The 27,373-nt window shown below is 38.8% G+C and overlaps 2 protein-coding genes across 3 annotated transcripts in view; one reads left to right on the top strand and one right to left on the bottom strand.

Annotated features, from left to right (window-relative positions):
- The first annotated feature begins 1,917 nt into the window (after positions 1-1,917).
- On the top strand, positions 1,918-10,793 carry rec114 (REC114 meiotic recombination protein). Its single transcript, XM_017423606.3, has 6 exons — positions 1,918-2,189; positions 4,585-4,674; positions 7,512-7,595; positions 7,907-8,080; positions 9,772-9,837; positions 10,036-10,793. The coding sequence occupies exons 1-6, from the start codon at positions 2,103-2,105 to the stop codon at positions 10,198-10,200; spliced, it is 666 nt and encodes a 221-aa protein (XP_017279095.1). The 5' UTR covers positions 1,918-2,102; the 3' UTR covers positions 10,201-10,793.
- The window catches only part of nptnb (neuroplastin b), a 30,695-nt gene continuing 14,077 nt past the window's right edge, over positions 10,756-27,373 (bottom strand). The window contains exons 2-9 of one of the 2 annotated variants that reach the window (XM_017423621.3): positions 25,519-25,866; positions 21,161-21,335; positions 19,952-20,046; positions 16,177-16,310; positions 15,752-16,025; positions 11,943-11,964; positions 11,760-11,833; positions 10,756-11,663 (exon numbers count right to left, since the gene is read on the bottom strand). In XM_017423621.3, the coding sequence (XP_017279110.1) occupies positions 11,773-11,833; positions 11,943-11,964; positions 15,752-16,025; positions 16,177-16,310; positions 19,952-20,046; positions 21,161-21,335; positions 25,519-25,866 (1,109 nt within the window). In that variant the 3' untranslated portion in view covers positions 10,756-11,663; positions 11,760-11,772. The remainder of the gene's footprint in view (positions 11,664-11,759; positions 11,834-11,942; positions 11,965-15,751; positions 16,026-16,176; positions 16,311-19,951; positions 20,047-21,160; positions 21,336-25,518; positions 25,867-27,373) is intronic. The other variant, XM_037979854.1, reaches the window with a different exon arrangement.

Genomic DNA, 27,373 nt, shown 5'->3' with positions numbered 1-27,373 from the left:
CCCCCCCCCCCTTCCGCGCGGGTAAACCCAGATGTGGACTTGGTTCTGAGAAGAGTCAAGCCACCTGCTTTCAGCCTTTTTACCGATTTATTCTGCTGCGTAATTTACGCACAAATCTTATGTTGAACCAAGAGAGTCCATCCATCCATCTATCTATCTATCTATCTATCTATCTATCTATCTATCTATCTATCTATCTATCTATCTATCTATCTATCCACCTATATCTGTGTTTGTGTGTTTCTGTGTGTGTGCGCGCTGATAAATATTTAATAAATGTTTATAAAGGCTCAGTAGTAACATCTGAAACAGTTACAAGCTTTTATTTTTCAGCCTATTACCCAGCATAGCAAATATTTTAAAAGTAATCACAAAATAATATGATAAATGAATCTATTTCCACTGGGGTTATACTTTGGAAACAAATGAACGTATTTGTAAATTTAAAGCTGTCAATTCTGAAAAAAAGTATAGTTTCAAAACAAAATCAAATAAAAATAGACTTATTTTAAAACTAAGACAACTCACTAAAAACAATAATACACATCTAGTAATTAAATAATGTGTTTGAGATGTGTCATTAACAGACTGATCATATGGACTTTAAAGATGGACATATCCAACATGACGGTGCAGTGGTTTGTTGAATTTTGCTTCATCTGTTGCCATCTTTTCCTATTTTTTTCTTATCTTTTGGGAGAATTAGGACTAAGATGACTAAGAACTCAGAAAGAATGAAACAGTAGAAAACTGAATTGAAAATTAACCCTGCCCTAAAGCACTTCTGCCTATATTGTCTTTTATCAGGCCAAATCTAAAAAATATTTAAAAAAAAAAAAAACCTACCAACCTTAAACTTCCTAAAACAATGTTACACAGTAAAGCTAATAAATGAAAAGGCATAAATAGGAATAACCTTCTGGGAACTGTAGGCTTGTTGACTAACTCACAGATAGATATTATTTGGATATGCCTTGGGAAGAATTTTGCTGCAAAGATAAATGCAAATAAAAAAGAAGTAAAGTTGTACAGAAAAGGACTTGTTGCTGCTTGCAGAGAAGTGTACACGAACATCTTTGAGATGTTGTAACATGTTCTCATGCGCCGAGCAAGTTCGTTGGTTGACTCGGTGTGGGTTTGAAACAGAAACTGGTCGATATTTTAGCATTCCAGCTTGAGGGTAGCTCCCAGTAAAACACCTCAGTGAACCTAACACAGACTTGTAGGTTTACTTTGTGCTGCCTCCTATAAAATTCACAAATTTATGTGGTCATTCCTGGAGCCCTCCATGACCGTTCAAACATCCTCTGCATTCGTTTAAATAAAGCCGCTGATTCTCTGCTCAGAGCTTGTTGGTTATTCTTCACTCCAGAGCTTTAAACTTTTGGACTTTTATGCTTTTGGACTTAGTTGGCACAGGGGAAACTTTAAGAACTGCGTTTATTACACCTGTTTGGTACAGTTTTGTTAAAGTCTCTCTCCTGCGCCTTAAATTGTTGTTTATGGTTTGTTTTGTCTGCAGGTAGTTTTCATTGCTAAGGTGTTTATGACTCATGCTGTTGGAAAAACAAAATAAATATAAATATTGACTCAAGCAAATGACAATAAAAATCAGTATTTAAGTCCAGAAGAGGAACAGAACTGAGTTTGACATTAGGAAACTCTATTATTTCTAATTAGATTAAGTTACAAGGCCCTTGATGTTTGCACATATGTATACTTTAGATAAAATATAAATATAAAACAAAATCACAACCACAAGATTTAGTAAAAAGTATGCAAAATCCCCCCCCAAACATTACATGAAGTAACAAAAATATATGCAAATGAACAGGAAAGAAAATGAAAATATCAACAAACAAACAAAAACAACAATTGACCAAAGTAAATACAGGCATAAATAAGACATGGAAATGTGTCCCAAACAGAAAAACAAAAACAAACAAACAAAAACAAAATACCTGGATGTTTGTCAGAAGTGAGTGCGTTGGAAACAGGAGCGTTAGCTTCCCGCGCTAACAGGCAGACGACTTCCGGCGTGAGAGAGACAAGTCCCGCGTTTGTTTACGAGAAACTATCCAGGAACAGCCTTCCCTCTAAAAATGGATACCAGTCAGACCTGGAAGTTAAAACGCTACGGGCGATTCGTCCAAGGCGCTAAACAAACAGGAGGAGGAAAGCCCTGGCAGGTAAAACCGCAGTGCTTCTAAAAACAAACAAACAAACAAAAAAAAGAAACAGCTACTAGCTAGCAACGTTCGTTGTTAGGCTAACAAAAGTTAGTTTGTTAGCTTGCTAACAACAATTCGGAGAACAGAAGCTCACCGTGCAGTTGTTCTATGTTAATAAAACACTTTTTGTATTTACTATGAGTGTTATTAAAGATTATATATTTATTTAGGAATAAAGCTGCCAGTTTAGTTACAACAGTCTGCCCAGTTTTGCCTCCAGGTGATTTCCATTCTCTCCTCTCTGACAAGAGTCCAAGAAAGCTCCTGAACTATGCATGTGTTATTGCTAACATTATTTACCTTAAACTAATTTATCAGAACAAATGCATGTCAGTCTTTTTTACCATATAAGTCAATTTCTTGCTCATCCATTGCAAAATAAAGAAGACTAAATCTATGTTTTTTTTTTGCTTTTCTGGAAGTTAAATTGATTTGGCCATGTTCTCCAGTACATTATAGACATGTCTACCAATCAGAAACACTATCATGACCACTGACATGAAACATGTAGCTGTTATAATGAAAACCTCTGCTGCAAAAAAGTGCATCCTCCCTTCCTTGTCTGGGTGTATCAGTGAATCCAGCTACAGTGTTTATTATGAAGGATTACACATTTTGTTTGCCATGACTGTAAACATAACAACTGAGTTTTGTTTTTATGTTGGAATCCATGCCTTTTCATGAAAACAAATAACCTTAAGTACACCCCAAAATGAAAGGTGATATTTCCATGATCATACAAGAGTAGTGCATGTTGTTACGTTTTATCAAAAGAATTATTCCAGAGTGCGACGCATGATGAGATTAAAAATAAAATCAGACGGCATTGTTTAAAACTAGTACACATGAAAAGATACGTGTGTAACACATTATGCTGACACAAACAAGCGTTTTGCGCACAATCAATTCAGTTCCACTCTCATCTTTACCTATGCAGCATCCACGGCTAATTATAACAGTTGTTTTAAAACACTTTAAACAAAAGCCAAAGTGTGAACCCCTTTGGAGCAGTCACTGAGATTTTAATGGAACAACAATAACTGCCTTTTTTATGTGACAAAATCCTGAGCTGAACGAGGCTTTTAATGAGCTGACTCTGGTTCTAGGGCCACTGGAAAAGAGGAATTATGCAGCATATTAGCGTATCTCTCAGCCAAACAAACTATATAGCACGTACCGACAATGCACACTTAAAACAATAAACAAAGCAGAATAATAATAAAAAAGAATTTCAAGTGTTGATATAAAATTTAAATGAATGGGGGGGGGGACAGGGCAATGACCATCACTGTCATTACAAGTAAGTGAGATGGAGATTTAAATAGATTATAAATCATTAGTTTAAAAAAAAAATGAAAATGCAACTCTATGGTTTGAAATACACTTGAGAAAGAATGTGGAGGGAAATGTCAGAGGCGAAACTGAGAGCAGAGAGGGGAGACTCTTATCACCTGGAGAAAAAAATAAACAAAAACAGATTTGGACACACGGTACAGTTAAGAGATCAACTGTCTGAAAAATGTGAAAATAAAAGCGGCTTTAAAAGCAACATTTAAAACCATAGGGAAGCGAAGTGAATAACACTGATCATCTTGTTACAAGAGTGAGAACTTGAGTTCTGGTCATCTTGAAGAGTTTACTCTGGTTTATACCTGTGTTGGAACTGAGCTGTTTCAGCTGCACAAAGGATAAACAGATCGACATAAAACATTTCATTTAATAATGCTGATCAGTGTATATTCCCCATTTTTGTCACTCCTCTAGGTGACTTTAGTTTAGGTGTCTTACCTCTTTTTGCTCCGTTAAAGTATTTTAAGTTTTATATTATGGCAAATGGCTCGCACTTGTATTGGACTTTATCTAGTCCAAGAACTCCAAAGCGCTCTACACTACATTCAGTCATTCACCCATTCATCCACACATTCACACACTCATGGCAGTAAGCTACACTGTAGCCACAGCTGCCCTGGGGCGGGCTGACAGAAGTGATGCGGCCATCACACCGGCGCCACCGAGCCCTCTGACCACAACCAGTAGGCAAGGCAGGTAAAGTGTCTTGCCCTAAGACACGATGGCTAAGACTGAAGGAGCTGGAGCTCGAACCGGCAACCCTCCCATATTAGGAGTAGTGAGCTGAAAAGACACTGAAAATCTCGAGACAATCTGTGTATTTTCAAGTTTCAAGGATGTGTAACAACATCGTGTGTTAATCATATCCGCTTGGAGGAAATGAAACCTTATGACGTTGCGAGGTCTAACAAATTGCCCCAAGACATTTTGTGTGAGCAATAACAAAGTTGTATGCCTCGGACTGTTACTCATTTTTTGACATTGTTTTTTTTTTTACTCCCAGATTTTCGAGTCAAAGGGCGACAAGCCTGAAATCGTCCTCACGTTGTTGGGATCCGGATATTTATTGGTAGCACAAGGACAAGAAAGCTTGGTAAGAAGACTGTGTGGCTTTGTGTGTTGTTGTTTTGATTTGTTGTATTTCTCTGGATTTTTTTCATTTTGCCACACAGTAGCTGAAGAGCAACACTTACAGTCAAGATGCTGTCACTTTGTTCCAGCCATTTTTTAATTGTGATTAGAAGAGGGGGTTTAATTTCTTTAATTAAGCTTTCCTCTTCAGATTTCTGAACACAATAGTTAGTTAATAGCATTAGATTTAATAGGTTATTCAAAGTACACAAACATTCTTTTTTTACTATTCTAACTAAATAATCTTGATTATTGATGTTAGGGAACACTATACAAAGCCATTTTGTGAGTATATAAATAAAGTATATAAATAAAACTGTCTCTTTATTTGCTTAGCTACACAAAAATCAGCAGTTAAACTATGTTGTATCTGCTCTGCAGGGTACACTAACTCCTTATGACATTCATACACACTTGACATTTGAATTTCAGCCTGTTCGTGAAACAGTTGCAGAGGCGCAGTGTTCATTTGCATCTTGTTCTGTAGCACAAAGCAGTAGATCAAGACAGTGAGGGAAGTCGTAAGAACTCATTAAAAGGTGAGCGAGCGCTCTACTCTGACTGGGCTAATTTGCATTATGTCTTGGTTTGTTGTTGCTTTTCTTCCTCATACAAAGGCACCATTAAATCTGACGATTACAAAAAAACCCCACCTCTGGTTCAAAATGACGTTCTTGGTGGGACATGTTAGTGTTTTCTAACACGGCAACGTAGCTTTGTGTTCTCATCAGTTCATTGCTAGAACAGAAATAAACCACCATAAACGTTAATGAGGAATAGTACCCATTTCTTCTTGTACTTCTTAAATACCGTATTTTCTGGACTATAATGCACACTTAAAAGCCTTCAATTTTCTCAAAAAATGACAGTGCGCCTTATAATCCGGAGCGCCTTATATATGGAAGAAGTCGTGATGTTTTAGTAAGACTTTGGTTAAACTACAAAGCCGCACCGATCGCAGCATTAAGGCTCAGTTATAGTCGCGTAGGGCTCCACGCACGGCGTGCGGACCTGAGCGAGCGGTGTAGGCGCTTACGTCGGTGCAGTATTCTCCGAAAAGACAGGAGGCTGTTTTGTTTCGCTTAATGCGCCTTATAGTCCGGCGCGCCTTATAAATGACAAAAGTTCGAAAATGGACCATTCATTTACAGTGCGTTTTATAATCCAGTGCGCCCTATATTGCGAAAAATACAGTATAGGTATAGGTTTAGAAAATGCTTTTTTTTTTCTTTGAGTTCTTAAGTACTGGAAATGAGTAGTAATCTGTTTCTCAGATCGAAGGTTTTGACGAAGGCCTGATAAAATATTCTGTTGAGGAGCCTGACATTTGTGCTCAGGCCTGATGGGATTTGACTGCATCGTTTCGGACAGTCAGGGCAAATGTCCTGCAAAACTCTTTGGGTGCCACCATTTTAGAGGGGAAAGTGTCCAATTTAGGGAGCGAAAAAGAAAATTTCAAAACCACCAAAGCCTTTTTCTACATGAAGCATTGGTATTTTTATACATAATGGTTGTAACACCCACGCTTCGATTTGTTTTCTTTCATATTACATAGAGAACATGGGTTTGATATTGCATTTTTTTGATGAAAGCCTGTGTTTATAGGCTTGATAGGTTATATTTTTGGATAACCTTGATTTGTACTATTTATTAAGGCACCCAGGGTAAAAAGGTTTTCTCTGGCCTGCACACAATAAAAAATTTGAGCAACCACTCAGTCTGATTAATAGTGTTCCTGCAGCAGATACGGCAATCTTGCTGTGCCAAGTTGACAAGTCAGACGTCCATTCAGGTCAGACCGCTGAGAGAAATCACCGAGGGTGACAGACTGGTGGGGTAAATGTTTAGGATTGTTTTAAATTCAGAGATGCTACCCTTTGAGACTCTGGAAAGAAGCTACCAGGGCATAAAATATTTGCTTACTTCAAAAAAATTCATTAGAAAGTTGGCTTACGACAAGATGTCAAAGTATTTAAGTTTTACAAGACAAATAATCTAAAAACAAATACGATTTTATAATAAGACGCTTAGAGAAGTGTCTTACCTGTTCTTCTAAACATCATATATACATCTTTAACTGGTTTAGCTGTGAAGCCATAAGAGTTTTTTAACATATTTTAATACTCTTCATAACATTTAGTGTTCCTCATTCTGTAGGAAGGGTCCTTGTTTATTAAACTCCTCTTGTGCTAATATAGAGTTAGTTGGGAATTGTACAGTTTATTAGCAGAGGCAGCTTTTTTCAATATTGTTTCAGATGAATTTGTACTTACAAAGCAAACTTTCATGCAGCTTTATGTAAAAAAATTACAAATGTATCCTTAATATTTGAGTGGAGTTGTTCTTCCGTGATGAAAAAGTCCATCACTGCTAATGGATGCTTTAAAATGTGTGTTTTTTTAAGTCAACATTTAAAGCACACTTGGAAAAGTGATATTATAGGGTTACTGTTTGTTCCTCATTTACCTGCTTGGGTTGAAAATCTTCTGAGACAGAATCAAAGCTGTGGCGTTCCAGGGTAAACAGAGACCCCTGCAGACGGTTTGTGGTAATGATTTTTTTCCTTACTAGTTTACCTATTTTTATGTAGTAATTGTTCCAAGCTTTTAAGTGGGTGTTAACCTTTTTTAAATTTAACATTGTTTAAAAAACATTGAAATTTGGGTTTTGAGATTTTTTTTTCTTTTCATTTTCACAATATTTTATGGACTTTATCAATTTATCTGGAGATAAAACGGTTATATTTCAGGTTTCTTAAGATTTTTCTGTTTTTGTTTTTTATTTTTTTTCTATTTTCAGGATGCCATAGCTTTGGTCTTTGGTCCCGATGCGCCGAGAGTGCAACACAAGTCTGATAACCTGATGTTTCGATTTACTGTAAAGGTGAGCAGCGAGATGCATTTTATTTCTGGGAGCCGAATTTCAGTATTTAAAATGTATTTTAATATTAAGACCAGCATAGTGAATTAATTGCTCTATAACAAACTAAAAGTATGGATTATTATGATCATTAAGCAATAAACCTTGTATTTTAAAAACTAAAGTAAAGTCAAGCTATTTTTTTCAGAGTTGCTGATATTTACAAGGAAAACGTAAATCACAGAGTATGTTTTTATCTGTACAGTTGATTGACAGAGACGGACTCTGCGTGTGTGTGTGTGCGTGCGCGCACGCGCGTATGTGAATTTCTGCAGGGGGAGACCCGCATGATAAGGATGCAGTTTGATGGAAGCAGCACAGCAGAAGCCATAAATCAGTGTTCAAGTGCTGTGGAAAAACTGATGGAGTACGTACCTGTCACCGCTCTGGGTGTAGCCTCAGTACATCCAAATCAGCCCCCCACTGAAGTCCCCGCACCAGGAACACAGGTTGCTCAGCCTCTCAGAAAGTACATTCTGATATCAAAGCTGGCGCTGGTTTTTCTGTACGTTCAGAAATGTCAAAAATTCACAAAATGGGGGAGTGGCGAAGGGTGATTGATCACCTGAAAGTGAGATACTAGGTCATAAAAGCAGAATTTGTTCATCCAAGGTCGTTTTCATTCGTCAAAACGGGAGAAGAATTTTAATAAAGCGGGAGAGATATTTTATTGTTTAATTAAAGGCTGAGCATTCTTTGAAGGAATGCATATTGCCCGCTGCCTTTTATGGCAGCGTTTTAGACCAAGATCATCTTATGTTGAAACATGATGTGGAGTTAGTGAAACCTTGAAAAACACGTTATGGTGATCTCATGCCATATTCTGAGATGTCACGCTCAGAGTGACTCTCAGCTACTGCCACATCGAGTTTTAGCTCAGTTTAGCTTCGACAGCCATCTCGAATGGGATTGAATCCAAAAGTTAATCAGTCGTCAACGTCCATCCAATAATCACTTTCTGAAAGTTTCATTAAAATACATCTAGTGGTTCATGAGATTTTTAGCCAACAGAGAGTACAAGTTGGGGATCGGCCTCAGCTACAACCACACCAAATCTTATCTCAATACCTGCACAGCTAACTGAGTTACAGCCATTTTTGTGCTTTTTAAGGTTGATTAGCTGTGGCAGCCATCTTGATTTAGGCTGACTCCAAAGGCTTATCAGTTGTAGATGTCAATCCAATGATTACTTTGTGAAAGTTTAATTCAAATTGTTGATTTATGAGGTACTTTGCTGACACAACAGGCAAACAAACACAGACATTATCGCTCCGCCTTCACCTTTGGCGGCAAGCAGTAACTATTTATAAAACAGTATTTTGTTGCCATCAGTGGATTTCCAACTGTCGTGGTCAGCCTGATTTTCAGGAACAATATGTCGCCACTAGATGATGCTATTCACAACAGAGTTTTATTCTTAGAGGTGACATTACAGCTACTTAAGGTGGACTGAGACAAACAGCTTAATGCATCATCAGCCAATCCTGGCACTAGAGGTGGTATAGAGTACAGTATGCACCAGTAAAAAAAAAAAGCATATATTTGCAAAAGATAACATAGAACGCTAATAGAAATGTTGTAAAAATATAATAATTCAAGTGGCATAGTCCTCATGCCACTCAAAGAATCCACCTTCAGTATCAAAGTTAAGATTTTATCCAAGTGCACACCCTGAAAACATCAATTTATGTCCCAAAATTTAAAACAACCATCAGCAAAGTGGCGTATAAAGTGATGTGAACTTGACGAGCAACAAACTGCTGGAATAAAATCGTTGAAATCTGTGATTTAGTTCTGTCTCACGGCAGCAGGCACTGTTGAAATGTGAACACGCCCGAAACGTATGAATGTGTACCGTCCAGATTCCGCTGCGAACGCTCGGCTCTCCCTCCCAGCATCAAACACGACGAACCGAGACGAGGAATGGACGCCGCCACTGGGTTGAGTTTGACCTTTAGGGGACGAATGCACTGCAGAAGTTCACAGTGGAGATGAAAGGACTTTGAGGGGTGGAAAATCTTCAATTAGTAATGAAGCCATTGATTGGTCTCCCTTCTTTATGGTGTCATGCCGTATTTGTCAATTTTTTATTTTTTCTCCTCTCGTTTTGCATGTCATCTTGTGGTGGCCGGCTTGTCAGGAAGAGGCTGTAGGGACAGAGGGAGAGGCTGTCCAAGGAGCTTTATCTATCAAGCGTCTTACTCAGGTATTGATTGTTAAAACTGAGATCAGTTTATCTGAAAGTGATACATAGCTAACTATTAATAAACCCACTGTACAGTTGTCGCTTTAGGTGGTGTTCATCATATCATAGCTATGAGGGGCATGGCTCTCCTTTATGTTTAGTTAAAAGATTCTTTCTAAGATAGAAATTTAAAAAGACGTTTCTGTCACCATTCCACAGCACTTCTTGGGAGACGCCCCTGTGACTCTGCCTCAGCTCTACAGCCACAGTTCTGTGGCGCAAGACGACCTGGAGTCGTTCCTGCGCGTCTGTCTGCTGGACCCCAGCTTCCCAGCATTTGTAGAGAAGGTAGAGGAGCAGCTGAGGAAACTACTTGAGGAGTAAAACGTCTTAAAACAGCCAAATGCAGAAAGGTGAAGTCAAGTGCCATCTTTGTTTCTGGAGTTCAGTTCCTGTAGGAAGTGCCGGTTGGTGGTTCTTTTTTTTTTTTTTTTTTTTTACCTGTGTTATCTGCAGTTTTATCTCACATTCATTGTTAGGGATATGGCTCAAAGAAGATGCTTTCAGTGCTATCTAATTTTGGTAGACTTGTAGAAAAGTAAAGAAAAAAAACCCCAAAGACATCCGTTTTTTTTTTTACATTATCATTTTTTTATTCAGAAAAAAATATTGGTCTCACTCATATGTTTGATCGTGGCTATATACTCTGGTCCCTCTGTTCTCATCCATAAAGCAGGTCCATTTCCACCGCAACACACATTTATACATTGTATTGAAAGAGGAGTCATGCAGCTACAGCAGTGAAATTTGCTATGCCAGCTTCCAAGTGATCCCACAATGTTAAAGCTTCACTGAGTAAAACAAACTGCCCTCCATATATCTATTTAAGAATACATATTGCATAGGATTATAGCCATGCTATACAGTTAAAGAGAGGGGGGGGAAAGAAATTGAAAGTAGAAATCAATCAATGAAATTGGGAAATATAAAAAAAATATTACTTTTTTTTTTTTTTTACAGATTTCCTATCATTTGAACACTCATACTTCAACAGATACAAGACACCTAAGTTACTCTGGAAAGAAAGTAGAAATAATACACGTCCTTTTTGTTAAGATAGTTAAACACACGGTAATCATTTTTTCTGAAAGCACTCTAAATCAAATTGAAAACTCGAAATACTGCCCGTCACTGAAGCCCTTGCTTCACAATAAAAGGTCTGGTAAAATTAGACTTTTGATCGCAAATTAAATCAAATAGTTTGATGACAATAATATGCTGTACAAATTTCAATATTAAAAACTATATATATATATATATATATATATATATATATATATATATATATATATATATATATATATATATATATATATATGTGTATATATATGTGTATATATATATATATATAGGATGACTCAATTAAAAAAACAGGTAATTAGAATGCAAAAAAAAAAAAGCCACTTGAGGGATAACAACAGAAAATGTCTATTCTGAGTATCCTATTGCGTAATTATCTTGCATGCATTGTACATGATATGTAATACAAAAGGGATCACCTCATTCGAGGACATGTTTAAAATGAATAAAAGAGACATCAACAACACATTGGAAATGTGTACACCGTCGTGGTGGTTTAGTCATCATCCATCATCCTGAAATCGCCACCTAAGACTGAATAAGGCATGCTTAAGACAGCCATTACTGTGTTCTTATTGTTGCCAGTGTTATGCTGATATTGTTTCTCAAAGAACGAGACAAGATATGCATTTTCCCAAAACTGCCTGGAGTTCAATCAACCTCTGATACTTTCATGTTGTCAAAAAAATTCAGTTTAGCCATCTCATCTGTGGAAAGAGAATTAAAAGAAGGCATGACTATGAATTATCCTCACAGTGACTTCTATATTTAACCCCCCTCAATCCCCTACGACAGTGTCTTACTTGAGTAAATTGCCTATTTTGTATTCCTCTGGCGAATGTTTTTGTCCTTGTGGTTGTTTGTTGAATTTGTCTTCCTAGGAGAGACAAATGATATGACGATTTAATGATAACAGATTATTTCAATGACAAATCAGTATTTTTTTATATATGTATATATGTGTGCAATACAAGTACCCTGCTTACATTGGGCCAACTGGTTCATCATCTTTGACGTGGAAAGAAAGAAGACAAAAACAACAACAACAAAAAAAAAACACACACAGAGGTCAGCTGTCAGAAAATGTAACAAGAAAATACTTGTTTTGCATGTTTCCCCACAGTTACTGTAAATAACATGGACTCTTGCGTTTCACCATATTCTTAAAAATAAATAAATACATGTGCGGACAAAATCTGCTGCTCAAACAGGGCTAAAAACAGAGTTAACCTGACACGCCATCTGAAGCTCATTGGGTACGTGTTTATGTTAAGGAAAGAATATGTGTAGGAGGGTCACAGATGGCTCACTTTAAGCCATCTTTTAATTACAGTTTTGAAATTGCAGCTTGAGAAACTTGGACGGCGCTAATAAAAATGACTGACTTGGCAATAAAAATATGTTTACGTAGCCGTCGCACTGCACTGTTCTTTACAATCGGGGGAAAAAAAACAATAACTGTGACAACATAGTGATATTAGATGACTGTAGGAAAGTATAATGAATGGCGTGATTATGATTTAGCAACAAAAAGGCAGAAAGACCAACCGGAGGATACTGTTACTTTAGCAGAAAGTGTCAAACCTCCCCCCCCCAGCTTTGGACCGAAGGGCTTTGAATGTTTGCAAACAAGCGTAATGTTTCATCAGGTACAGTGAGTAACCAGTCACACTGAGATATTTTCCATGCAGTTATTAGGCTGGGATAAGCAGCATTAGCAGCATTCCATGGCATTAAAGTGGAGCAGATTATGTTACTTATAATGTTAAACTAAAAAAAGAGGAAGGAAGGGTGGGGTTAGTGAAGAAGAGGTACATCTGTCAGCATGTAGCAGTGTTTCCACAACTCATAGAAGCCATTTCTTATTATGGCTCTGCAAGCACAGTGACACTACTGAGTTTTACTGTGTGAGATTGTTTGACATGGTCTGTAACACAGTTGCCTTTTGATCAATTGTAGTTTTATTTGTTTATTTTCAATTAAAACTAGAGCTTTAGATTAGAACTTTTGGTTTTTTTTTTTACTTAGTCATCACACAGCAAAATTTGTTATTTTAGCAGCTGGTTTTAGAAACTGAAAAAAAATAAATAATTCAGCCTCTGCGTCAAAGCTTTTGGCTGTGGAGTTCAAAAAAAAAAAAGTGTTCCAGCACAGTTAAGCCATCAAGAGACCAGAAATTATAACACACACAGGCAGGGGCCAAAACCTCAGGGAATGGAGGGGTTGGTGGAGAGGTGGGGTGTGTGTGTGTGTGTGGGGGGGGGGGAAGGATGCTAAAACGAGATTTCAGAAAGGCTTGTGCAATGTGAGCTGGGAGTCCTCAATCCTGATTTGAATGACATAAACATGGCAAATATAATCTACCTTAATCGCTTTACTTTTTTATTTTTTTTATTATTTTGAAGGGGTGGGGGGGTGATGAAACCAAACCAGGCAGACCAAGAGAAGAGCTTACTCCAACTGTGCTGGTGCACTTTGACACAACATGTTAAAATGTTTTAGTTTCATTGCTGCAACTCTTAATTTTAGAAATATTCTGGATCACAAACACTGCACGGCTTACAGAACTTGAATAAAAAACTGTATTCATCACATCTTAGACTATTTTCTATATAGATTATGTACATAACCTTTGGTAGTAGTTTGTTAAATGTTTAATTATATTTTTATAGGTCATAACTCAAATGTTCGAGACAATTTGAAACAGTTAATCCAACAAGTGACATTTCCTCTAAAATGTTATTGAACAACTGACTGTGACACATCTATGACTAATATTTTAGAAGCCAATAAATGATTAATAATCTTTTATCCTCTCACTCTAGCCTGATTAAAGTATTTGCTAAAACTAAAAACTAATAAAAGAGAAGCAACAAACTCTTTACTGTGTTACTATTCCTTTATTCTGTTTTTAAGCTTGTTTCAGTTTTCTTTTTCATTTCCTTCCACATTTGGTATTAGTACCGTTATGTTTGAGCCTCCTTTCGATATTCAGTCCTGATTTTCTGCCTCAAACTCAACTCGTCTGCAGAGCTGATGCCATTTAAGCCTGTTTAGTATCTCAACTACATTGGAACGTTAAAGTAAATATCTATATTCTAGCTGTAAGTGGAACAGGGAAAAACGTGTTATCCAATGAGTTTACTGGAGAAAAAGAGAGGATAGTCATGTTTTAAGCAGATAAACGTGTTACAGGCTTTGACGTCTTTAACTGTCCCTCAAACCTAATGTTACCACTCTGTCTTTTTCTTAAGGGTTTTGATTTATTTCTTAGCGTACGCTTAAATCCAGATCTCATCTGACAGCAGATTTATGCGAATTGACACGAGGCGTCGTGGAGCAAAATTATTAATATTATTCTGAACTTTTAGACAGAATTTAGGATATTTACTTCCAATGTCTGGTATTTTGTGAATCATAATAGTAGTATGCAATACTAAGAAGAACAAGGTGCACTGTGTGTCAAAAGACAGGCACAGCTTTAAAGAAAAAAAAAAACCTTAACATCAAACTTGAACGATATAAATATAGTTCATGTCCTTCACAAATGTTTTTAATGCAGCAACCATTTGATTTTGAGGATAAAGGAAATAATATTCAAATCAACTGAGTACCGCCCAGCTCTAAGTCACAGCCTCTTTGTCGCTTCCTGTCCTGGGAAAGACGATGAACAACTTTTGGCTTTCTCACGTATGACCGATAACAGCATGAAAACTGCAGAGAACACCGAAGCTCAGCTTCATAGTTTTTATTCATAGCTAAATTACGATCTAGTAAATCACTGTGCTGTAGGCGCTTTTACAAATTTGTATTTTCATAAAAATTGTGAACAAGGACGAATACATTCACATGGTTTTGATTTGATCACGTGTAAGTTCAAAGCACTATGAAAGAATGCTCATTTGCACTTTTTATTTTATTTTTTTAATAGGCAAATCTACCCAAATTAAATGCTGTTGTTTGGATCCCGTATTTCACTAACTTGGTTGTGAAGACCATAATCTGAGATACATATATCATACTCATCATAGATTTCACAAGTTCGATATTTGAGCAACATCTCATTAAAGATCATCAGTGTTTTAGATTTAGGCTGTGGGAATAATAGAAGCATACAAATTGACAACAAATCTCCATAACCATGCAGGATCTCTCACTTACCACCCATTTAGATTATTGTTCCAGTTGGAAAGAAGTGGAAGGGAAAACAATAGTAACCCATTAAGAAACATTTGGTGGATAAAATATTCTGAAATGCATCTGTACAGGCTGTGACTGTACATGTTAATAAGCACTAGTTCTGATTTCATAAAGAAAAAAAAAAAACTAACATCACTGGCAGCTCAGTACAGAAACAGCCGACTCCTTTAAAGGTGAGATGTGACCCCTTGTTAACCAAATGTGCTTCTATAAAGGTTATATTTGCATGCATTTATTATGTGGCTAATATGCAACCATTTTCTTCCATTCTCCCTTTGTTACACCTGTCAAGAGCAGAGAGATGAGTCTTATAATAGCCAGGTGACAACTTTTGATCACCTCAGATAGAAAAAATGCAGTATTATGGTTCATTTACTTGGATTTCTAAGGATTCATCTTGTCTAAAGTAAGATGAATTTAATCTTATTCAAATAGTCCACTCGGGAAAAGGAGTTCCTTTAAATGGGCAAAAAAACAAATCAGTGGTATTTAATGTCATTTTCAATAGAAACAATGGTGCCTTCTGTATATCTATATCTATATATTTTAGGTTTGAGTTGCTTTAATCAACAACACCAAAAATAGGTTTTCTTACCATCGATAATGTCGTCTGGCCTCTTGCGTTTCTCATACACAACGATGATCACTACAAGAATAATAATTTCTGCGAGAACCCCCAGAAAAGGCCAAAGTGGTGCGAGGTGGCTGCGCACTCGTAGTATGGTCGTCTCGGCGGTGTTTCCTATCTCATTGGTGGCGTTGCATTCGTACGTTCCGGGATCCGTGTCTATGTCCAGGTTTAGGATGTTGAGCTCTGTGTAGTTGTCCCTCTTTGTGATGAAGAAGCGTCCGGTGGAGTTGTCAATATCCTGCAACACAGAGGCCATTGCGCCATTGGTTTGTAAATAACAGCACAGAGAGCCGTCGAGCGCCTCCGTGTGTCTGTTTGCCTCTCGGACATCTCATCTTTCTGTATTTATGCTTTAACATGAATAGTGGCCATCGTGTAGGTCAGTGTACCTTGTAAGATGTCCCATCCACTTTTCGCCACGTCCAGATTGGATGTGGGTAACCAACGGACTTGCAGTAAAGCGTTGCATTTTCCCCTTCGTTTTTATTTTCACTTCGCTTGTGACCCGTGATGTCAGGTTTTGCTAGAAAAGTAAAACAGACGACTCAAAGTCAACATTCACTAACGTAAAAGACAGCCTAAGGAAAGTTTACATGATTTTCGCTATAGTTACTCAGTGTTCTGGAGTTGAGCCGTACCAGTGGCAGTTTGGTGACGTTGAGTCTTTTTGTTTCCCCGCTTAAAATGCAGGAGGGGTTTTTGACGCCGCGCAGCTAAAGCGATTCCTGCTCGCACACCTGGTGTAGTTTAACATCGGTTGTGCTGAATAAGCAGCTCAACAGAGAGAATTATCTACACGCAGAAGCAGCTGATTGAGCTTTCAAAATCCCATCACGCGCCATCCAGCGGGACCCCAAAATCCCATCAGATAGAAGAGGACACAAAACAGAGTGCAGAAGAGGAAGTTTAAACTATTTCCTTCCTCAATTGCCACCGGGTGTGTAAGGTCCCTGATGATGACAGTGTGGTGCTGACGGAGGACACAGAGAAACTATTGGGAATGCAGTAAAATAGTTTGCACCAAGACATGACAGCCTCTCTGCTCAGACTTTCAGACTTGTCCTTTTGCCTTTTTTTTAAGCACACACTGCACAAAATGCTGTTCTGCTCCGGTACAAGGCCAGGCCCGGAAATGAGTGAAAAGGCAGCTAATGCACAAATAAAAACTTCGGAACTATTTATTGATCAAGACCACTTTAAAAGATTACAAGAGTGCGGTGCTGCCTTGCTTATAAAATATAATACATGAGCATCTACAGGGTACCTGACAGTTTATTTCGAATGTCTACTTTTTAAACAAAAAAAAAAAGAACTCCTGGTTTCAAAGATTTTTCTAAATTAAGTCTTTTGGTGGGTGTGCAGTTAAAGTTTACCTTTTAAAATTATGCTAACAGCTTTTTAGTTTCGTTTTTAAGGTCAGAAGTATTCTGCGAACGTATAAAACACGTTAGCTTATATGAGTAAACTAAATCTCATTGTCTGACTTTGAAATCCACCAGAAAGGACAGCGATCTGCTTCCCATTTTGAATCTGCAGGTGTTATTTCATGAGCGTGTAATGTACATTGCCTAATCAACTCTTGCTATGGGTAATATCCCTGAATGAGATTTTTTTTTTTTAATACAATTCATAATGAGGCCATAGAGGGGGCCAGAGGGTGTCGATGTGATATGAAAGCCCCCAGATGTTCCCATTCAGACTATCTTCCTCCATTGAAACTTTAAGGCAAAAGAATAATGTTTGAAATAAGTCCTGAGTAATTAATAATCTGATGTTGAAAACGCAGCAGAGATTATAGAATTAATAAGATGCAGACATGTCAGAAAGCAGGGGAAATGTCAGACTGATCCATCAGTTGAACACTCCTCCTTAAAAGCAAGGCAGAAAGAAAGAAATCTGTTTTTTTTTTCTTTTTTTTTTTGCATTTGCACTAATCCTCAACATCACAATAATTAAGTGTGAGCAGTTTTCAGCTGAGCACGGATAACAGAGCAGGAGGACTCGGCACTCTTCGGTGAGATCATTCCACTCTAATTATGGCGCGCACGTGCTCCCCGAGCAGAGGGAGTGGCAAAGCTCATTTGGGCCTTATCCTGACAGTAGTCTGTCAGTGAGTGACGGCGCACAGACAGCCATCTGAGTGGCGCTGAAACAGGCAGGAACCTCCATTTCACACTCCCGACTCCGATTATTACTCTCCGTGTGCCACGCCGGGGTGGAGTGACATTAATGTGAGAGGAAGCAAGGTCGAACCTGTCAGAGAATGGGATGACGTCAGATTTGGAAAGAAGTCGCTAACGTTTGTTGCTTCGGTTTGCGTGAAACTGGAATATCTTGTGCATTTACGCTTTTAGGAAGAATTAAATTTGTAGTAAAACCTATAACATTTGACAGATATGAGTTATCAAATATGAATCTGTAGTAAGCTTTGTGTCGCAGACAATAAAACCCACAGAGATGGCTGGGACTGCATTCAGAGCCATAATCCTACAACATCACAGAAGCCTCCATCTGTTGCCTATGAGCTGAGTCCTGCAAGGATGAGTGTGCCAAGGACACTGTAGGCGAGGGATCTCAGTGAACTGCTGCCAGGAGTGCTGCGCAAAGCTGGCTCGCTTAACAGTGGGCCTGCTACCTGGGACACAGATGATCTCCACACACCTCTAGAAAATTCCAAAAATTTCAGGAAAGGGAAAAAAAAAACGTCCCTGTTCAGATCCAAAATATGTACCTTCTCATCCGATCAAAACCCTGGCAGTTCAACATGTGCTTTGATTGGGAATGTTTCAGTGAAAACCGTGCAGTGACAGTTCAGTTTCTGACATGTCCCTCAGGGGGGAGGGGGGCAGTGTGCACCATGGCCATGCCGCTCAGCTAAAGGGCTTAAACACAGGCAAGTTTCTTTTTTGAAGACGGCTTGACTTCCCTTTTTCACAGAAGAGTCCTTATTTAAGTTGATGACTTCAGGGTCAGCTCGAGTGAAACCAACACATTAGTCGACTCATTAGCGCTTGTGCTCTTGTGCTGACTGCCCAGGTAAAATGTTACATCTTCAGCCATAATTCTTTTAAGGAAAACTGATCTGTTTTACAAATAATAAAAGCTATTTTTTAATACTGTGACTCTTTTTTTTTTAAAAGAAAATAGCCGTGACGTGTTTTGATCAAAATACAACTTGAACGGAATACCTTCCTTTTCAGCCCAGTTTTCAGAGCTCTTTTTGTTTTTTTGTATTTTTTTACAGCTGATTTTTAAGGAATCAGCGAGATATGTGACTCTCCTTCTGCAGTGTGTGTGTAAGTTTCAAAATCTTACACACACTCAACGATCCCTTTAAGCACGTTACCGCCGCAGTCTATAGCACCGAGCATGACAGTTCACGGTGACACTCGAAGGAAAAACCAAGCTCCAACTGTCATTCTGGAGAATGACCGAAAATATTTCACCAGCCATTGTGTCACGTATCGAGTAATTTTACTACTTATTTCTTATCCATAAATATATTAAAGCCAAACAGTTTCTCGTGCTCAGATGAGTGGTGCTCTAATGTGACAGTCTTGTTGCATGGCAAATCAAGCTGCTGCACTCTCTGGTTGTTCTTTAATAGATGGGTCTTTTAATTAAGAAATTAAACAATATTTCGGATGGAAGCAGTATCTGGTAGTAAAGAGACTTGCTGCTTTGAGCAATCTGTGATGTCGTATATCTCTTTTGGTAGCGCTGTATGGGCCTATGAATGTCGTTAGGGCTTCATTTGTGAGCATTTCATTTCCTTGTAGGCCCTGTGATTTGCATGTTTTGGAGACCATGTGCGGTGCCTGTCCATTTTACTAAATTGACGTCTCAGTGAAGCCAAAACTGACAACAGCCTCGGGAAATCTCTCTGTCATCGCCCCATTGCGCTGGATGGATTCATCTCTGTCAACAATGACTCTTCACACAGCTTCAGGTGGTCAGTGCTCCTCTGACATTTTCATCTCTCTACGCGCGCGCGTGTGTGTGTGTGTGTGTGTGTGTGCGTTGAAAGAAATTTAAGAAAAGGCTTTTCCCGACATTTCAATTCACCAGGACGAAATCCAATTCTCAGACACTTTTTCATCCATTTGATTGTGTCATTCGGGGTGGAAGGGTTGGCGCAGGTATCGCGTCACAGAGAAAACCTACCGTTCACTTTAGTTGTTGCGTTTGCATTTGGCGCCTTGTCGAAGGTGTAAACGCACAAGTATTCCCCAGAATCATCTGCTCGTGGTTTAGGAATTCTGAGAAAAATAAAAAAATAAATGAAATTAAAAATCACAAAATATTCCAGAGCTTTCACTTACCAGTCACTTCCTCTGCAAGTAGTCCTGTAAATGAAGACATCTAATTATAACTTTCCAGGCAAGTAATTAGTTTTGACTAAAGCAGTGAAAGCCTGAAGGACCTACAAGGCCGTGAGAGAGAGAGAGAGAGAAAAAAAAAATCTTGGCTTTTTGCTCTTTTATTACAAAACAGCAGCCCTAGATTTTCCAGGGAAGGACGCTACAGGCGTTTTAGCTGAAATGTTCGGTGTTTCACTGATGTAGTGTGACAAGGAAGTGACCAATTGGTTTTAACTCATGGCTAGGCAGAGTCTGGGTTACGTCCATGAAGGTGACAGTAGCTGTTTGCTACAATGCGCTTACTTGGCGACAGCTCTAACTGACATGTTTTTTACAAGTTATAATAGAGTTTAATTTCAAAATAGATGCAGACGTGAAGATTGAGAGCTGTGACGCGTTGAAGCACTTCAGTGGAGGTTCCATTTGTGAGAAACTTACTGGCTCCCTCAAACTAATTTGAACTTACTGGTAAAATGGAAGGTGAAAGGTTTGTTTTCATGAGCCAGAACAGAGCCCCTATGCGGTATTTCATCGATATAAAAAATAAATAAATTGGAAGATGGCCATTTCTTCAAGAAACATTCTTGTGCAGATAAGCTTTGGTAAGTGTTTTGTACAAAATTCGTTGAAACCAAAGGAAAAAAAAAAGACACGACATAGTAGAAGAGGAAATGTGTGCTACACTGCGGTGTACACCGTGTCCCACTTACAACAAAGTACCTACCATCAGTCAGCCAAGCAGAAAAACTAACCTGAGTTACCATGCATGCAGCTGTGTGCAGCTTTCCCCCGTTCCCAGCTCAGAGCTAATCAGCACGCCACAGAGCTTTCGTTTATGGGAGGTTTTGATCTCCAAGAATGACTTCAGACCCCACTAAGACAAAAACGTGCCTTTTTACGAAATTACCTCTGCTGTGTTGTCACGTCATAATGTCATTTTTATATGTGGGAGGGTCACATTAGCCACTGTGAGAAGTAACACTGGCAGTTCCCGAGTTGTTTTTTTGGTCACCTGTGTACCGTGGTCCTCTGCTCTGTCCGTGTGTTGGGGATCTCCTGTCCGTTCTTCATCCAGAAGCTTTCCCTGTGTGACGTGTGGTCAGTTGTCAGGCTACACTGCAGGATAACTGGTATGATGGACGAGTTCGTCGACAGGGTGATCTCCGTGGAAGCATTGATCTTTGGTTCTGGAAGACAGAGACAGTCAAACCTTATCTCAGAACGACAACTCAAAATCTGCTTTCATTCTTTCTCCAGTGCTGGACTGTGCTCGCCGCAGGCTGTGTGCTGTTTTTAAATGATCCATGTGGGAGGGAGTCTATGAAGTGCAGTTCACACAACAAATAAACTAAAAGCATAAAACGTGGATCCAGTGGACTGTCATTTATCTTAAAGAGTGGAAATGTGGCGGTGTGGTTCATGCTGAGCCGAGGAAATTTGAATGTGTACAGTTTTGACGGATATGCATTAGACAGAAGATATCTGCAATACGGTGAATATTTTAACTGAAGAAATGGGATGTGTTTTAAAAAACCTCATATCCTAAACTGTCTCAGGAAGCAGAGTAAAGATCATTTATACCCACTGTCTACATACTTGTGTAGGCCTCTAACCAATAGAACAAATATCATTATATAAAACTAACCTAATCCTTCACCCACAAAGAGATAAGTATTAAAGACTGGTATTATTTTTATTTACAGTATTTGAATTTCACTCTTAACCATTAAACAACTTATTTCTTGTCTTTACCCATAAAACCTCTAAATATCCTGATTTCTTCTCAGCTCAGTCACATCAACTTATAAGATAATTTGGAACTTGCATTACATGACAAAAAAAACAAACAAACTGGATATCAGTGAAATCTCAACATAATTTCTGTATACTGTAAATGTTTTAACACCTACAAGTTCACTTGTTTCCAGAATCGTTCGAGTTAACACATAGGCTAAGCTATGAAAATAAGAGAAACACCTATTAATTATGGAGTTTAAACACCCTCCTTGGGTTTAACAATGCTGTGTGTATGTGTGACTTTATTAGCTTTACAGACTGTGTTTTAGGGCTAAGTAAAAATAAAGCAGCGAGGATCACTGTGTCTCAGCCTGGCGACGCAGCAAAGCTCACCTCCTGTAGTTTATGGCGGAGGTGTCGTGGATGGGCGGGATAATTAAACGGATATGTCCCACAACTGAAGGCCTTGGCTGACGACTGATGCTAAACCTCAGGAGCGTCTCCGCTGCTAACCACGATGCAGGTTATGAAACTATGCCAGGGCCCGTTTCTAAAGGACAATAAGAGAGGCAGAGGGCGTCCTTTGCTCTGCCTTGAGTAGTGAGCAGGAGGCCTCCTGCACGCTGCCCCTCCCCCTCCTTCAGGGCGGGCCAACCATGGCAACAACAAAGCCCCAGAGGGGAGGAGCAGAGGGGAGACGCATCATAATCCTACTACTGGCTGCTGCTGCTGCTGCTGAGCTGCTAGCAAAGTAAAAGGGAACAAGTAAGAGGCTAAGGGCCACTGCTGAGACTGACAGTTGACTTCTTTTAGCATTCACGGCACCATGTTCCTGTAGATCCGGATGCTAAATGGCTAAAGGGCTATTATTACCATCCCCCATGACGACCCTTTCCCTCTTACAAAGCAGAGCTCTGTGTACTATTAATAGTATCTTTGAGACATGCGTATGCACACGACATGAGGTACATAAATTAACATTTAGCAAACATGGCACAGTTCTCCACCGGCAATTTAGACAAAAGGTCGCTTGTAGGACATCTTGTTGCGGCCTAAAACGTGGCAACTTCTGATCCGCCTCAACCTAATCAGAATGTAATCAAGCACAGCCGGATTCTGTCACATTTTGACAAAATAAGTGATATGCCACAGAAATTTAATGTGCATGTATTTTAGTACGAAAGGGGACTGAGCAGGTGTGTTTTTGCACAGAGAATCCATCTACGTTCTGTCTGAAATCAGGTGGAAAACAGGTGTGACAGCCACACGCGTTGCTCAAACATCCCTTGCTCCACAATTTACTGACATCCAGTTGCAAGCTGCTAGTGTGGAGGTCCAGACAGGGTGACGTTAATGCAAAAAAAATGTACATATTGTAATCAGCAATGATGTTGTAGAACTTCACAGACTTATTTCCCCCCCCCCAACATGAAAACTTACCTACATCGGAGTCACTTATTTCAACTCGAACACAGCTGCAGTTTTTGGTTGAAGTAGCAGAGGAACAGTTTGGGGAAATATGCTTTTTATTATTTTTTTTTTGCTACGAATCAAATGAGATCCACAGAACTTTGTTTTGTTCTGTGTGCAACATGTGAAACCACAGCCAGCAACCAAGCTCCAAGGCTCTGCAGACAGACTAACAGGAGAACATCTAGCCTAGCTTCAGATCACTGCTGCTGCAAAATAATCACACTTCTTTGGCAACAAATATACCCATTTTCAATTTTTTTTTTTTTTAAACGAGTTTAAAATGTATGTAAATGAATGCATTTTTTTTTTTTGGAAACAGAGCAGTAGCAGAGCAGAAGCAGGCCAGCTGTTTGTGGCTAATGCAAAGCAGATTGGCTGCTAGCCGTAACACAGTCACAATAAGGTGGTATCTACACTGCATATGTCTCCCAATATATTTAATTGCTTATTTATTATGAAATCTGAATTTTTGTGATTTCATAATGGTGTTTGTACCATAGCACTTTGAGCACATTTTTTTTTAAAAAAAAAGCTTTTTTATTTTCAACAGATATGATCCATGCATGCATTTTTTTTAAATTCAACGGAAGGGTTGCACTTACTTAAAAATCAAAAGGCCAACTTGACAGAAAAAGACTTTGTGAGGTAAATCAAATAGCCTTCATAGGTTCAGAGTTTGATCTTTGATTTGGAGCAATTCACATTCACAGGCAAAAGTGAGGAAGAACAAAAGGCCAAAACAAGACAATTATACTCTGTAGTGTTTCTCAAGCTGCAAAGGGCTATAGATTATAGCCTGTAATATACATGGAATAACTCATTTATTGCATGTATATTCAAAGAACATTGATCTTTTTTCAGTAATGACAAAATATATTTTCTAAATGTGTGAATTTAGAGTGAGAGTAGATTATAAAATGTGACAAGTCCATCTGACTTCTTGTAAAAGTGAAAACTGCGTTAGTCCAACACTTAATATAGTAAAATTCTCACATAAGGCTAATTTTGTCAGTCCAATCAGACAAGTCAGCAATGACCAGACTCCTTTAAACTTCTCAAAGCTTCACTGTGACTAACAGCATTCCACATCTCCCTGTGCTCCAGCGGGCAGAGCACCGAAGCGTGCGCAGATTGGAAAAGTCCAGTTCAAATTCGGTTTGTCTGAATGTTTGTGTGTGTGGAGCTAAAGGTTAAAGGATATAATGTCATTACTGATTCACAGTCACACACTCAATGGCTGAGAAGGCACAAGGTTAAAAAAAAAAAATCGCACTGGCAGATCCATGGAGACTGTCGTGTAAAAGGCAAATTTCATCTGAACGAGAAGGGGAGACACTCCAGGGGCCCCATGTGGTCTCATCCTTTATTGGATTACCACACATAAATTTGAAAGCAGTAAATGTTTGCTTTTATCAGGGAGGAGTTGACAGCAGGAATCACAGTTTTACACCTGAACGGATCCCTCCTTGTGTCTTCTTAAAGTCCCATTTATACTGTGCCCAGGGTGACAAAGCTAAATCAAAAACACTATTACTTCAAAGCACCACTAGGTTTTCTTTTCTTTTACTGCATTTAGCTGTGAGGCAGGGCTTTGAAGTAAATAAAACAATCAATGCAACAACAACAACAAAAAAAAGACACAACATGATGATAAAGAAGTAACACAAAGGAAATCTAAGAATAGCGAAACAGGATGAAATTAGGATACAGGAAAATAAGGGTCATGATCACAATACTGTAAAAGGACACATGAGAGAGTAGGAACACAGATTTAGTTTGGAAGGAAAGAGAAATGTTGATAGACTGGGTAAAGTTCCTGGGTTTGTTGTCATTTTTGACGCTCGGGGGATTTGGGGAAAGACAGGGAATTCACCTCATTCACTAGAACATAAAATTATCAAATGGAACTAAAGTCAACTCAGTACTAAAAACAAAACCAAAAAAAGACAACCACTGACAAGATTTAGACAGTTATTTGATTTCTTTTGCTTTTATTGTAAAAGAAAACTTGTTTCTTTTTTTTTTTTTTTCGATTTTGTTGAGTGGGGGTGTGGCTGGCCAGTGGTTGCTAGGTAGGGTCTTTAAGGATTTTAAAGGGTTAAAAAGTGGAATATTCTAGTTTGTTCACCATCTAGGTACTGCAGCACATAGACCACTCACTCTGTAGCACTGAAATGGTGGCCTGGGCTCGGATCCAGGTCATGGCTGGGTTTTGTCGGAGGTCATTGCGCTTCGGGTCGTTGCTTGCCCGACACTCATAGGTCCCAGAGTCCTCCAATGTAAGGCGAGTGATGCCGAGCACACTGACCCCATTGGTGCCGTAGGCCGTGTTGATGGACACCCGACGCTTGCGAGCTCCGTCCCACAGCTGCTTGAAGGATTCGGCTCGGTTGACCTCAGCGTACCACCACTGGATCTCTGGAGTGGGGTTACCGACCACATCGCAGTACAGCTCAAAGGTGTCCCCAGTAAGCTTAGTCTCAGACAGAGGCGACTTCACAAACCCAGCTGGAGAGGAGAAGTGTATCGAGATGGCAGGAAAGGAAAGGGTAGAAGAAGGTTAGAGCAGTGGGAAGGCATGGAAAAGGCCAAGGGATAGAAAAGGAAATTAAATAGGGTCAAAGAACATACAGAGAAGAGAAGATGATTAAAGGCAAATCATAAAAAGCAAGCCCTTAAATCGTTAATAGGAGGGAAAATAGTAAATGTAAAGTTTCCCCGACCAACTTAAAGCAAACCGTCACACAAATTCCATCAAATAGACCAAAATCTATAGCAAGTACTGAAGGTATTATGTGTATTTTTCTTTCTTTTACCTTCTTTCCCTTTCCTCTCTTCCTTGTAAACTTGTAAAAATCAGTTCAACAACTCCAGTTTGACAACACCTGAAGTGCTTTTCTTCTATTGTCACTACTGAGAGAGAACATCAGATTTAATTGAGTTGTTAAACTGATTTGTTCAGCCATATTAATATTAACATTAATAAAGATTAAAATCAAATCAAAGTTTGATATTTGCGCATACATAATCGCTCAAAAGTTAACCCTTGTCCATTGCCTTGCAAACCTTTATTTAGCCACTTTTATAAATGTAAACACAACAGATTCAATACAGTAGTTTATGTCATTTGGTTTGTATACTCCCTGATCAACCTTCACATGCACATTAGAATCCTATAATCCTGACTCTAGGATCCCTCGTTGCTGGAGTCTACCCCAGTACACACTGGGTGAGAGGTGAGGTTGCAGTGTGGACATGCTGGCAGCATGTCACACAGTTAATACGTACAGACGGACAAACACATTCACACCTACTTTCACACCTAGAGGCAATTTTGAGTAGCTGATTCACATAACATGCATATGTCGTTGGACTGTAGAAAGAAACTGGGCTTTCTGAGGAAAAAAGAAAAAACTGCCTGCAGACAGGATTTTATATCTATGGCCTTCTTGCCCCATTGTTTATCTAATATCTGTGGAGTTTTACTGTAGCATGTTATGTAACCTTCTTCCCTACAATGTGCAGTATACTTTAGACGTGTATCTCTTCATTAAACGCAGTGATTTAGACGGAACTTTAACCAACGATAAATTATCGGTTTCCCAAAGCTTAAATGTTTATTAAAGGCAGATATTGCCACAGATACATGTAAGTGTATGTTTTATTTATACCAGCTTGTGCAGGTATTGCCAGAATTCAGGTTAGCCGGCTTCCATTTTGGATAAGATGGACATAAAGAGTGGGTTTTGAAAACTCACTTATGGCCTCAGTGGTGCACAACCCTTCAACCAGCTTCCACATAACTTGAAGTGTCGGTTTTCTGCTTTTTTTGTTTGTAAAATAACCCTTGTGACCACAATGAGAAACTTCTGAATGCACCCAACACAGCACACGTCACTGGGATTAAATCACCCCCCCCCCCCACCCATGGTACTATTTAACTGCCAAACACCCCTGTTTAAATGAAGAAATCGTATAAATTGTGGAAGACTGTACATTTAAAAAAAAATTCCAT

This window comes from Kryptolebias marmoratus, linkage group LG15, assembly GCF_001649575.2.
Source record: "Kryptolebias marmoratus isolate JLee-2015 linkage group LG15, ASM164957v2, whole genome shotgun sequence".
Classification (NCBI taxonomy): Eukaryota; Metazoa; Chordata; class Actinopteri; order Cyprinodontiformes; family Rivulidae; genus Kryptolebias; species Kryptolebias marmoratus.
Note: the sequence above shows the minus strand (reverse complement) of the source record. Positions and strands in the feature narration are given on the sequence as shown.

What these genes read in the sequence shown, in the direction of transcription:
- rec114 (XM_017423606.3), top strand. Translation starts at nt 2,103, where the DNA reads ATGGATACCAGTCAGACCTGGAAGTTAAAACGCTACGGGCGATTCGTC. An exon ending in GAGGAGGAAAGCCCTGGCAG is followed by an intron (nt 2,190 to 4,584) that starts GTAAAACCGCAG and finishes TTTTACTCCCAG; the next exon opens with ATTTTCGAGTCAAAGGGCGA. An exon ending in CTATCAAGCGTCTTACTCAG is followed by an intron (nt 9,838 to 10,035) that starts GTATTGATTGTT and finishes ACCATTCCACAG; the next exon opens with CACTTCTTGGGAGACGCCCC.